Source organism: Lontra canadensis, unplaced genomic scaffold (assembly GCF_010015895.1).
Source record: "Lontra canadensis isolate GAN:19392208 unplaced genomic scaffold, GSC_riverotter_1.0 scaffold1, whole genome shotgun sequence".
Taxonomy (NCBI): Eukaryota; Metazoa; Chordata; class Mammalia; order Carnivora; family Mustelidae; genus Lontra; species Lontra canadensis.
Window position 1 is genome coordinate 106,449,308 of NW_022630995.1, and position 14,374 is coordinate 106,463,681.

The following is a 14,374-nucleotide window of genomic DNA, read 5'->3' on the forward strand; positions in this document are numbered from 1 at the left end:
AAAGAAAAAAATTAATCAATATGCAATTAACCAGATTTTTTTTAAAGATTGTGTTTATTTATTTAGAAAGAGAGAGAGTAAGAGTGTGCCAAGTGCGGGAAGGGGCAGAGGGAGAAAAAGAGAATCTCAAGCAGACGCCACAAGCAGAGCCCAACGTAGGGCTCAAGTTCATGACCCTGAGATCAGGACCTGAGCCAAAATCAAGAGTCAGACGTTCAACAGACTGAGCCATCCAGGCACTGCAATTAGCCAGGTTTTAAAATTTGAAAAATGTGAAAAAATATGTTGCACAGATGCTAATGCTAATTTTGCTAATGAACTTAGTATTTTATTTTAGAAATGGTAGTAAATGTCATCTTAAACAATATATACCAGGCTTTATGCAATCCAGTTTACTAATAATTGCAAAAGAAAAGCAAATTCACATATTACAAATACTTACAAATACAAATGTTATGTATCTGAAGATTCTAGTTTAGAATTAACTACTTTTTATTAAAAATGTATTATTTAAAATTAAAAGATAATTTCTAAAGAAAATAATATGTACTTTTAATGTAAGTATAATATCTTATACAACAACCCTATATCCCTGTGACCAAAAAAAGGAATACCAACATAATTAAGAGATGAGAAAGTACTTTCAGATACATTTTTAAGCACTACATGCATATAGAACAACAAAGGAACCTCTAAGAAAACGGTTAGGTTTTCCTTAACGAATCTTAGGTTACTTGGATATTTTTCCACAGTGGGAGTTATAGCATACATGCTTTCTCTTTCCATACTGCCACACAGTCTTCACACTAGTAATTTTTAAGTAGTTGCATATAATATGATTTGTGAAATACACCAAAATTTTACTGCCGATTCCACTATTATTGGAAAATTTAAATTAAGTTTCCTCAATTACATAAAATGTTACAACCAATAACAACATTCCTGTCACTTTTCCCTTACTTAATGATATACTCTTATACTTCTCACAGCCAGTATAAATAATAGTTTACACAGCAAACTGTCTTGACGAAAAATGCCAACTCCATCACTTACGAGTTGTGTCTAACATTGGACAAGTCAATTAACCCCTTCCTCAGTTTCCTTTCCTATACAAGGGAGACAACAGTGATATCTACTTCATTGAGCTGTTGCAGAGATTAAGTAAGTTAGTAAAAGCAGCATGTAAAAGAGCACCTGAGAGCACCTGGGTGGCTCAGTCAGCTGGGTGCCTGCATTCTGCTCAGGTCATGATCCCAGGGTCCTGGGATCAAGGCCCAAATCGGGCTCCTTGCTCAGCAGGGAGCCTGCTTTCTCCCTCTTCCTCTGCCCCTCCCCCCAGCTTGTACACATGCTCAATCTCTAATACATACACACACACACACACACACACACACACACACATATATAAAGAGCACCTGAGCTATGACAAGTGCGCAAAATGCTATTACTGCATATTACATATTTTATAATATATGGAACAATTTCCCCAAATCGGAATTTGTAGTTTTTTTTTTAATAAAAAATTTTACAAGCTGGGGTGCCTGATGGCTCAGACGGTTAAACATCTGACTCTTGGTTTCGACTCATGTCCTGATTTCAGCATCTCAGCGAAATGGAGCCTCGCTGCTGGGCTCCGTGCTGGGCAAGAAGGCTGCTTGGGATTCTCTCTCCCTCTGTCCCTCCACCATTTGCACACATGGGTGTGCATAAATAATTTTATGAACATTTTTATGGCTCAAGACACACTGTCAAATTTCTTTTCAAGAAGGATGTCCCAATTTACAGTAGCACCACCATGTAAAGAAGTACTAGCTTCATCTTCTCCATAAAGGCAGTGGAAATAAACATCTTTAAAATACTGAACTAATTCAGTACGTCTTCATGATTTGCTTTTGTTTGATTACCATAGCAGGTTTAATTAGTTTTCCCTGTGATTTATTAACTAATTATTGTTCTTCTCTTGTGAACAATCTACTCATATAATGTGTGCATTCATTACTACTCATGTACTAAGGTCTCTCCATGATGGATAGGCAATCTTTATAAAAAGATACCCTGTATTGTATTTACTACAAACACTGTTCTATTCACTGCTTTGTTATTATAGATATGAAAGGGAACATTTTTTTTCTAATCTAGTTTCAGAAGTTGTATTCTTCTTTATTTCAGAATACTTAATGTATGTAGTGGCATGGTTTATTTAAAGCACTAGCGTTAAAAAAATAAAGCACTATAAATTTGTAAAATTACCATTTTATAAAAACTAAACTAAACATTATAAAATGTGAGATTTCAGAAACAAGATATTTCAAGCTCACCTCAGACGTAAATATCACAGATACTTAAAAATGGGAATAAAGACTTGAATATTTTCTATATTGAAATAAAGCAAGAATCTGCTTTCAAATTAGCTATGTTAATTTAGATATTACTTTTGACATTTAGAACTTAAGTTTACTTAATTTTTAGAAGCCTAAAACATCTAATAATGTGAAAAACATTTTCAAAAGTAGAGTTCTTACTAAGTGTACAGCATGATCTATTTCTTCAGTAGTCACACCGGGTTTAATCATGCCAGCAGCAATGTCCAACACTTCTCTAGCAAGCTGTAAAAAAAAAAATATTTAATACATTCAAGAAGAAATGAAACAGAAAGAGGAATCTGTATGTTGTACTATCTTAGGTTTTGTGACAGAATCGTACCCTAAATATAATCTTGAATTTTCATTTTTAAAACCTTTCCATTTCTAATGTCCATCAATCAACAGATGTGTGTATATAAATATATAGATAAAATTGGGCTAACTAGCTTAATAAGTAAGCATGCCTGATTTCTATATGAAAATGCATATCCTAGGAATCTAAATAATAATCAACTAGTGGAAGTTAAGTCTTCTCACATTTTTATACTTCCTAGTTACAGCAGCTTCCCATTATCTCTAGGGACACCTGAAACCAAACTGTACCGAAACCAACATATGCTATATCTTCCTACATATATAAACCTATGATAAAATTTAATTTATAAATAAATGACAGTGAGAGTTTAATAACAATAATAGAATAATTATAACAATATACTATAATAAAAGTTATATGAATGTGATTTCCCTCTCTCAAAATAGCTTGCCATACTCTACTCACCCTTCTGGGGATGATGTGAGATGATAAAATGCTGTCATGATGAGATAAAATGAAGTGAACAACATAGGCACTGTGATGTAGCACTAGGGTACTAATGACCTTCTGACAATACATCAGAAAAAAAGATCAACTGCCTCCAGACCGTGGTTGACCACGGATAACTGAAACCATGGAAAGCGAAACCACAGATAAGGGTGAGCTACTATATTTCATGGCTTTAACGGAGGCTTTAACTTAAAGTTATATAAAGCCTTAAACTTTGCCTTATTGTTACGATGAATCACAAAAATAAAATAACAAAATACCATGAATACCTGGTTCTTTTAAAAAAAAGAAAAAGTGTCATAAAAAATTAAAAATTAAAAAAAAAAGTGTCAAAAAATTGACTGCCAACTAAGCTAGATTACCTGCCATATTATTTTTCAAATAGGCTATCCAAGCTATCGATGTAGAAAACAATAGTTGCATAAAATTATATGCTAACACTAGTTTAAAGAAAAGTAAGTATGGCTAGCCAAAGTCTAACAATATAACAACTGCTACCTTTATACATCAACAAATCATTGACTTCAGGTCTAATCACTCCATGTCCACTTAAACATAGCTTACCCCATGGGGAAAAAAGTAACTCTTACCCTACATACAAGTCGCATCCCTTCTATATCTTCAGATGAGAGTAATTTAATTTGAGAAGTACCTTTAAGAGCCTGTTCAGATTCAGACATTCCTAAAAAAGAGAATCAGTAAGAAAAGCCAAAATGAATGGAAAGATGTAGTATTTATTAGCATAGTTGTCTTCCTGACAAAACAATAATCGTCAAGTCTCATTACTTCACACAATGGTATCTCATCATTTTAGAGGGTCCAGGTCAGGTATTTTTTAAAAATATTTCCAACATGAAAAGAAAATTTGCTAAACAAACAGAAGACAGAACTCTAAAGAACAAACTCCCAGATCAGAAATCAGTCAATGTGGGGTATTTATCACGTACAGGCAATATGCTGGTAAGGTCAGTAAATGATTCACACTTAAATAGTCCTATGCAATTTACAAATTGCGGTCATGATCATCAACTAATGAAGCAATTATACACCAACAACTGATGAATCATTATACTCATTGATTTTTTTAAACAAGAACCTAAGTTGGCTAACATCTTTTTAAAGTAAATACATGGAACATAAACTATTAGACTAAATCATATAGAACAGGAGTAAGAGCTGTTGTGGAATGTTTGTTAATTTACACACACACACAATCATGTTATAAAATCCATTTCTCATCCTAGGTCATAGTCAAAAAAGTTTGAAAAATACCGCCCTAAGAATCTTAACTAATAAAACTAGCTTAATTCAAATTATTCATACATTTGAAAAGTGTCACAGTCAGTATAATGGTTATTTCAAAACTTGACAAAAGAGAATAAACCATAAACTAAGCTTTTTTATAAATGATTAAAAAAATCCCAAATAAAGTCTTATCAAACAGAATCCAAAAAACATAAAATGCAGCATGATTTAAATGAGATTCACAGTGGAAAGGCAAGGATAGTTCAATAGTAACAAATCTATTAATATAATTCATCAGGGCCACAGATTAAGAGAGGAAAGATAAACGATCATCTTCAAAGATAATTCTGATAACATGACCAACTAACACCTTAACATGACAAATACAAATCTTAAGCTAAGAACCATCATCATGGAATGCCCACTTGTCAGGAATATTATTTAACAATGTTCTGACAGTACTAACAAATGTAATTAAACAGGGAAAGAATAAGAAGTATAAAACTAAAAAGAAAAGAACAAAATCCTCACCACTTTTAGATATGATTATGTGACCCTAGAAGGAGGGAATATCTGATAAATGACTACAAATAAGAATGCAGCAGTTGGCAGAATATCAGATAAATGTATCAAAGTCAATTAACTTTCCCACATACAAACCATTGCTACAAAATACAGAAGATACTATTCCTAAGAATAACTAAACAAGATAAAGTATCTAGGAATAAATAATAAAGAACCAAAAAAAAAACCAAAAAAAAAAAACCTAATGAAAAAATTGAAAACACCACTAAAAGACATAGAAGGAGACAAAGGAGAAAAACACCCTACTCTTGGGTAGGAATTCTCAATATTGTAAAGGTGTGAGTTCTTCCCATATTAATCTATAAATTTAATGCTATCCCAAGAAAAATGGCAACAGGGTATTTTTGGGAACCAGACAAACGGATTCTAAATTTCACATGGAAAAACGTAATAAAATAAAATAAATTTCACATGGAAAAACAAACATGCAAGAATCTTGGGAAAATTCTGAAAAAAAGAGGAAAGGTGGCACAACAAGGCTTACCAAGTATTAAAACATTATATAGCAATAATAATTAAAAAAAGTTTGGTGGGGAACCTGGGTGGCTTGGTGGGTTGAGTTAATGCCTTTGGCTAAGGTCATGATCTCAGAGTCCTAGGATCAAGCCCCACATCAGGCTCTCTGTTCAGCAGGAGCCTGCTTCTCCCTCTCATGCTCCCTCTGCTCTCCCTCTCTCTAATAAATAAATAAAATCTTTAAAAAAAAAAAAAAGTTTGGCAATGGCAGATGATTAGACAAACAGTCAATGAAACAGATCAGAAACCAAAAACAAACCCAGACATGTAAGAATTAACTATAAAGATATAGATTGCATTTTACAATCAATTAAAAGACAACTGATTTGCTTAAACATTAGTGATATGACAACCAGATATTCTGACAGAAAAATTAAGTTGCATCCCTGTTTAACACCTAATAATAAATGATAAAAGCACCAAAAATCTTATCATACACAAAAAGAGTGAAACCACGTAACAGTGGAAGAAAAGACAAGAAAAATATTTTTTGTAATATCTGAACCAGAAAGGTCTTTCTGGTTCATCAAGCCATAGACACCTTGAAAGAAAACACTGACAAATTTTATTACGGAAAAATGTTTCAAGTCTGTCATAAATGTAATGTTACAAAGACAAAAATGTAAATATTCAGTTGGGAAAAAACATTTATAGCATGTACATCAAGGGATTATTTTTCTTAATATACAAAGAACACTTACAACTCAGAATAGAAAAAACTACAAATCTAAGGGGGGTAAGCCTAGGAATATGAACAGACAGATCAAGAGGAAAAAAAATAAAAATGACCTTTAACATATAAAAAGATGCTCAACCTTACAATTTAAGAATATAAATTACAGTATCAATTAGCACAAATCATAAAACTTGGCAACAGTCAATACAAGGGAGAATATAGGAAAAGAAACCCCCATATGTTTTTAATGAGAGTAACGAATGGCAAAAAGCTCTGAAATTTGTAGTAACTCTCAAAATTAAAAAATGCATGCATCCTTTGATCTACTCACTCACTTTAGCCAATTAACCTATAGAAATACTCTCACATGTTCACAAAGATGTAATTATAAGAACAGTTACTGCAGTCAAATTTTAAGAAGCAAAAACCTGAAAATAAACTAGCCATGTATTAGAAGAGGCCTGGCTTACCCAACTATGACGCATCCACACAATGGAATATACCTCAGTCATTAAAAAGAAAGAGGTGGGTTTATATGGAATGTTTCCAAGAAGTATTGAGAATATCACAAGGCGAAAAGTGAAAAGGTGTATACGGTTTGTCCCTTTTGTGTGTAACCGGGGGTGTGGTATTTACATGCGTATACACATAAAATATCCCTAGAAATTGTCCCAAGAAACTGTTAACACTGGTTACCTATGGGGAATAGGACTTACTTTTCGCTGTGTAACATTTTATCCTATTAGAATTTACCTTGTCTTTTTTTTTTTAAACACAAATTAAAACTATACTCAAGTATATTAAGTACAGAGTAATGAAATTATACATCCTTAACAATGTTCTTTCATTCAGACTGTCCTGTCCTTCAATTCATCTGAAATTGTGGAATTTAACTAAATTTTAAAATTATATTCATGGGACACCTGGCCTGGGATGGCTCAGTCTGTTAAGCAGCCAACTCTTGCTTTTGGCTCAGGTCAAGATCTCAGGACATTGACCCTGAGCACCACAATGGGCTCCGTGCTCAGCCGGGGAATCTGCTTGTGGATTCTCTCTCCCTCTTCCTCTACCCCTCCCACTGCCTGTATGCACTCTCTCTCTTTCTATCTCTAAGATAAATCAATAAATAAATCTTTAAAAAAAATAAAATTATATTCGTAAGACATTAATACACCTCCCACTTCTTAGAGAACAAAGCAAAGCAAAGGTAGCTTAGCTTAGTAGATTAAACCACAGGAAAAGGATGACGCTCAACATTTTAGACATGGAGAATCAGTAATGTCACACAGTCCAGCTGAAGCTATGTATGTAGGCCCTACAATCAGACTGCTTCACTAACCTGTGTTGCAAATTCCATTATCTTCTCTGGGTTCCTCACTATCAATATCTATAAAATGGAGAAGACCATGGAACCCAACTCAGGGGTGGTCAAAGTATTAAATGGAAAAAGGAATACACGTAAAGAACTTGGCATGGTGCCTGACACATGGTCATGAAAAAATAAATACCGATTATAGAATTAATCATCCTCACTACCATTTCTATTACTGCTACAGCCCAGAGTCTTTAGTTAGGCATTCAATCAAGGTCTCCACAAGCTGTTTTTTATCTAAATAGATAGTACATAATTAAGGTAGGAGGACATGTTAAAATCAAAACAATTTTTTAATTTAGAATTTGACAAAACAACACAAAATACATTATGTTAAATATACCCGTTAGCAGCTACATAAACAATGTTTTCAGAATTGGGTAGATTTCTAAAGGAAGGAAAGAAACTTTAATTGTTGCAAATGTTCTAGTGTGTCTCAGAAAAACATGTTTACATTTACTGGAAATCCAGCACTGAAAAATTTCTACCCAAAAAAAACCAAAACAAAACAAAAATGAAGAATCAGCACAGAATTTACCTAAAGGGTGATCAGCATAATCTGGTCTTTGAATATAGCTTGGCACTGGCCTTGTTGGCATCTAAAAACATCAAAGAGGTTAGTTAAAACCAATTCAAATCTGGGAGTAACTTTCATTATTAAAATTTATTAACAAAGATAAAAAGTAGGGGAAAACACACTAAAGATAAAAGTTCATTCATAAATATAAATGGAAAACAAGTTTTAAATGACATCTTAAATATCATATCTATTTCATGAAGACTAAGCCTTCCTTTTCTAGTGGCTAACACCACTCCGTTTCTGAGGATATTTAAAAAAGGAGGAGAGCAGACAAGTTAGGATTTAAGATAACATGGACAGCAACATGCCCGTGTTGCTCTAAGCAAACTAGCAAGCCAAAAACAGTAATAAAATAATATCTCAAAGTATATCTACATCAATATGCTCCCATTACCTCTGCAGGTAGAATAAAGAGAATTTCTCATACTTTTTGTATTTTTCCAAATTTAAAAATAAAAGATACACTCCTTTGATAAAAAGAACACCATCAGTAAAGAGTTTTTAAATACTTAAGGATGGCAAACAGATGTCAACTTAAGGCAACTCCTATGTTAAGATTCTTGAGGTCCACCTGCCAAGAACCATAGGAAGGACTGGGAGTGGCAGAAAAGCTGTATCTAAATTAAGGTGGATATATATCCTGCTTTAAAAAAAATAGGAAAATAGTAATTTACACTATCATTGTGCAGGGCAGAAAATATCTATTCTACCTCATTTTTTTAAGATTAAAATGTTTTTAAGCCTTCACCTAGAATTCTTTCTGCTTTGTCCATGACTGTCAATTATCCTAAATTCCAAGTACTACATCATAAAAGCTAAAGAGCTAGAATGCAAATTTGATCCTGATTGTGTGATTAATAACTGCAATATAAAACACATGTATCATTTTTAGGAAACTGAAAATTGTTTTAAAAGAAAGTAAAATTTTGGGCACCTCAGTCAGTTGAGTGTCTGACTTTGGCTCAGTTCATGATCTCAGGATCTTGGGATCGAGGCTGATAGCAACAGCAGGCTCCCTGCTCAGTGGGAAGTCTGCTTCTCCCTCTCCTCCTGCTTATCTCCTCTCTCTCTCTCTCTCTCTCTCTCTCTCTCTCTCAAATAAATAAATTAAACCTTTAAAAAAAAAAAGAATGTAAAAATTTTTATTACCTTATTTACTCACCAGTGGGTAATGTGGTCTGAGTTTCCCAGTATATCGATAGCCTGCCCACGGATCAGTGTTAATATCACCTTCTACAGTCCAGGAAGACACTTCTCGCTTGGCCTTTTCATCTTCTAGAAGGTAGGCAGACAAGAAAAAAAGAGAAAGAAGTACTTCAGCTGTCAAGCTACTGAGGACAAGAATACTTTAACTATCACTTGTTTGGAAACCAAGCCACAGAGCCCAGGCATAAAAATCTAACAAACTTCCACCCAAACCTAAATCATCAAAGCTTCTGCTTTCTTGCTATGTTCACAACCCTATGACTCCTCAAAGATCTCAGTGTCTTGGGAGAAAAGACCCAAGCTAAACATATTCCAAGATTTTACACAATATCAAACAGGAATAGCTCAGAGAACTCCTTTTCCAAGAAAATGCTAAATGTATTCTCTCCACAATGTCAATTTATAGGAAGCCCATTTTTTGAAAATATAAAATCTTAAGCCTAGGCAAAACCTCCCAACTGAGAGCAGATGTTATAAATGGATTCTGTGCTCCTACGGAAAGAACAGATTCTAAATAGTTTCACACCAAATTTAAAGTAAAAAATAAAAATTTCCCACTTATTTGACAAAAAGCTTTCAGACAAGTACTTCAGAATGTTTTGAAAATTTTATAGTCATCATATGCCTTTTTTCAGAAAGGGAGTAATAGAAGAAAGTAGGAAAGTCAAAGATAAGAGGAGAGAACAATCAATAGAAAATTACTGAAAACTCAGTAGAAAAATTAAGAATCACACATACTCACTCTTGCCAGGTTAGCTATTAATACATAATGTTAATGCACCTGACTTCTTTGCATATGAAGAGACCCTCAATGTTGCTTGATGCCAGCACCCTGACTGCACCTCTCATCCACCAAGTAAAATAAAAGTAACCTAAGACTTTTACATAGCAGAAATTCAAATCCCTCCTACATGCACACTGGTCTTCTCCTGTTTACCATTAAGCTATCATAGCTTCTGAAAGTCAGATTTTTAAAAAATTTAAAAAACAAATCAAAGTCAGATTTCAAACAAAAATTTCTGAGGTCTGCAAGGAAAATAAAACTGCCCCTTTAAACAATCTAAACATCCAAATTGGGGAGAATAGAGAGACTCACACAGTGTTAGGCTAACGAGGAATGGTGAAATGAGTGAAGGGGGTCCAAAAGTATAAACTTCCAGTTATAAGATCAGTAAGTTCTAGGCATGTCAAATACAGCACGGTGACTAAGTTAACAGCAACAAAAAGGCCATCGAGGGACGCCTGGGCGGCTCAGTGGGTTAAGGAGCTGCCTTCGGCTCAGGTCATGATCCCAGCGTCCTGGGATCGAGTCCCACATCGGGCTCCTTGCTCGGCAGGGAGCCTGCTTCTCCCTCTGCCTCTGCCTGCCTCTTGGCCTACTTGTGGTCTCTCTCTCTCTCTCTCTGACAAATAAATAATTAAAAAAAAAAAAAAAAGGCCATCGACACTAACTGACTCCTCATTTTATAGAGGAAGAAACTGAGGCAGTATGGCTCACAAGAGCAGAGACATGTAGCAATGCTGGCTCCCAGGGCAATGCCCTCTCCGCGGAGCCCATGGTCAACCTGGAATTGAAAGGTGGTTGAAGCACAATGGACAAGACTGCAAAAGTACAGCCAGTCCAGTCACATTACTTTGGAAATGCAAAGTAATTGTAATTCTCACTAAAAATTGTGACAATCTAAAATCTACTGTATTATTTACAACTTTTACAGGTCAGTAATGCAAAGTAGTTGCATTCTTTGGAATGCAATTATAATATTATATATAAAGTAAAGGAATGGAAAAGAGTAATACTAGAAAATAAAAATAAGAAGAGCAAAGGAAAAGAAAAGCTCTATCATGCTCCTGATTTTGAGATCTTTCTCCCCTCTGGAGTTCAGGAAAGCCACCGGAGGACATGAATGTCAATAGGAAAACTGTTACACATCCCAGGACAAAAACAGACTCCATTCATTAACCCCAGGGTCAAACATTTCAGAAAACAGTTCAAAATGCAGGCAAATGGATGCCTGCTTCAGCTATCAATTACATCAAGTGCTTTTTCTGAAATATAAACTTCAAGATTAATTTTCACCTGAAACCTTGGACAGAACAGCAAACAAGATGTAGGCTTTTTGGTCTGACATACTGCAGGGAGTGTGGAAGGGAACAGAAGAGATGTGCAATCTTCCAAAGCTTCCTGATGATCTGTGTTCAGGCCCTTCCACAGTCTATTTTCCAAAAGAGAATTAAAAGCAGACCTCCAAGGGACGCCTGGGTGGCTCAGTCATTAAGTGTCTGCCTTCAGCTCAGGTCATGATCTCAGCGTCCTGGGATCAAGTCCCGCATCCGGCTCCCTGCTCAGTACGGAGCCTGCCTCTCCCTCTGCCCTCCCCCTGCTTGTGTGCATTCTCTCTCTCTGTATCTCTCAAATAAATAAATAAAACCTTTAAAAAAAAAAAAAAAAAAGCAGACCTCCAACAGATAATATAACTCAAAGCTACCCAAATAAATTAAGACTGAATTATGGTAATTTCTTTTCTAATCTCCAGGTATAATTTACTTAGGGAAACTGACACCTCAAAAGTAAGTTAGTTTACATTTTAGGATCAGTTTGCTCTAACCCTCAATGCTAGACACATTAACAGTGTCTACCTAGTAAGCATGAATTGTACTGGGGGGTTAGGAACAAAACTATTTACTCACTGGTCTTTGTCAAAAGACTGAAAACACAGGACAGTGTAAATAAACCTCTGTAGCTGTCTTCCAAACATTTCAATGCAAAAAGACCAGCCAGGTACACCACAGGTAGCGGCAAAGAGTAACCGGTACGCACAAGGTATGACCCAAAGCACCGCACACCCAGGCCTCACTCTTGAAAAGGTCCTGCACAGGCGGCCCCCTCCTAGTCAGCGGATACAGAACGCACCCATCTCAGCTTTGCCTGGGACAGGATTTTCTGCTCACAATCCTGACTCAGTTCTTGCAGAGATAATTATTAAACAATTGTTGAGCACTTACTAGGCATTGTACACATGCTAAGCACTTGATGTGGATTTCTTTATTTAATCCTCATAACAAACCTGTAATTTCAGCACTTTGGAGGTAAGGCTTAACGTAATCCATGCTCACAAAGCTTGGTGGAACCAGTTCTGAATGATTACATAATACCTTCTGTCTGCAATCCAAAAATCAAGCATACTAGGTTCGGAGTAGTAGAGAAGTAGAATAAAAAGAATTACTTAAAGGTTTGGGTTTTGTTGTTTTTTTTTTTCCTTAAGATTTTATTTATTTGACAGACAGAGATCACAAGTAGGCAGAGAGGCAGGCAGAGAGAGGGGGAAGCAGGCTCCCTGCTGAGCAGAGAGCCCGATGTGGGGCTCGATCCCAGGACTTTGGGATCATGACCTGAGCCGAAGGCAGAGGCTTAACCCACTAAGCCACCCAGGCGCCCCTGGGTTTTTTTTAAATAGAGTTTTCATATCATACTTTCGGCAATTCAAAAGGTACTTCTAAAGCACTCCTCCTACCTTTTATCGGAGGCAAAGGTGACAAAGAAACATACTGATTTTATCAGTGATAAACTAAAAAAAGTGATAACTAAAACCTACTGTATTATTATTTACAACTTTTACAGGTCAGACTAAAAGCCAATGCTACTGTGTGCATTCTGACAGGAGATACGTGTTGGTAGTATGTGCCTAGCAACCGTCAACACTGTGTGCCTTTAAGGGCTCTGCAATCTAACCGGTCTTCTTCCCTAGGACACATGAAAAGTAAATTCTGCCCTTGAGTCATTTCTTTAACTCACACTTGAAATTTTCCTAAGTCCTGATTAGCTTCTGCAATCAAAACAACTCCAGGTCCAGATGGCTTCACTGGTAAATTCTACCAAATATTTACAGAAGAAATAATACCAATTCTACACAATCTCTTCTAGAAAAGAAAAGAGGAGGGAACACCTTCCATTTCATGAGTCCAGGATTACTCTCATGCCAAAACTAGGCAAAAATATTAAAAGCAAATGACAGACTAATATCTTGCACCAATATAAATATAAATCAGGCAATTTAATTACAGATCAGTACACATTATAGTTTTAAGAAAAAGAGGGATGCCTGGGTGGCTCAGTCAGTTAAGCATCTGCCTACAGCTCAAGTGATGCTCCCAGGGTCTAGGATCTAGTCCCACATCCGGCTCCCTGCTCAGCAGAGGCCTGCTTCTCCTTCTCTTCCCTGCTCCTGCTCTCTCTCACTACATCTGTCTCTCTCAAATAAAGAAAGAAAATCTTAAAAAGAAAAAGGCTGGGTATAACATCTTCACAAAATGAACTGCATGTTATATATTCTCTCACTATTGTTTTTTGGAATAAGATATGCTTTGTTCTAATATGCCTGGTTCCTTGCCATCCCAACATTCGTTTCTACTGATCCCTTTCCAGATACTCCTCTTAGCCCTAGATACCAACCCTCCCCACACCATTTCCTCCTCTAGGACTGTCCTCCCCAGTGGGTGTAGTCAGGTTTAATTTAATAGGATATGAAAGATACAGGGCTGGCCAGCTGAGGGCTGTCTCTATCCAGCACAGCCCAAAGGGATCAAGACAGTGCTCACCCACTAAGAAAACCATCCCCAAAGATCCAGGAGGGCACCATCTAAAAGATGGCACCATAGTAAACACTAGAGCAATAAGTAAAATGCAAACAGTTTCAGTCTAAAGCATAATAATTATGATCTTTTTACTTAGGGTACATTAGCTGTTGAATTCTCTTGGAGTGTAGGTTGAAATGGCTCTTCATTTCCTGTAGGAATCCAGTATTAAAGAAACACACACACATGGGACACCTGGGTGGCTCAGTCAGTTAAGCGTATGTCTTCGGTTCAGGTCATGATCCCAGCATCCTGGGATCCTGCCCCATGTAGGATTCCCTGCCAACAAGGAGCCTGCTTCTTCTCCCTCACCCTCTGCCCCTTCCCCCACTCATTCTTTTCTCTCTCTCTCTAATAAATAAAATCTTAAAAA

The 14,374-nt window shown here is 36.0% G+C and overlaps 1 protein-coding gene across 2 annotated transcripts in view; it reads right to left on the reverse strand.

Moving 5' to 3' along the window:
• Window positions 1-14,374, reverse strand: part of METAP1 (methionyl aminopeptidase 1) — a 66,133-nt gene that overhangs the window by 15,913 nt on the left and 35,846 nt on the right. The window contains exons 3-6 of one of the 2 annotated variants that reach the window (XM_032861197.1): window positions 9,326-9,435; window positions 8,122-8,182; window positions 3,780-3,871; window positions 2,523-2,606 (exon numbers count right to left, since the gene is read on the reverse strand). In XM_032861197.1, the coding sequence (XP_032717088.1) occupies window positions 2,523-2,606; window positions 3,780-3,871; window positions 8,122-8,182; window positions 9,326-9,435 (347 nt within the window). Of the gene's footprint in view, window positions 1-2,522; window positions 2,607-3,779; window positions 3,872-8,121; window positions 8,183-9,325; window positions 9,439-14,374 lie in introns of both variants that reach the window. The other variant, XM_032861187.1, reaches the window with a different exon arrangement.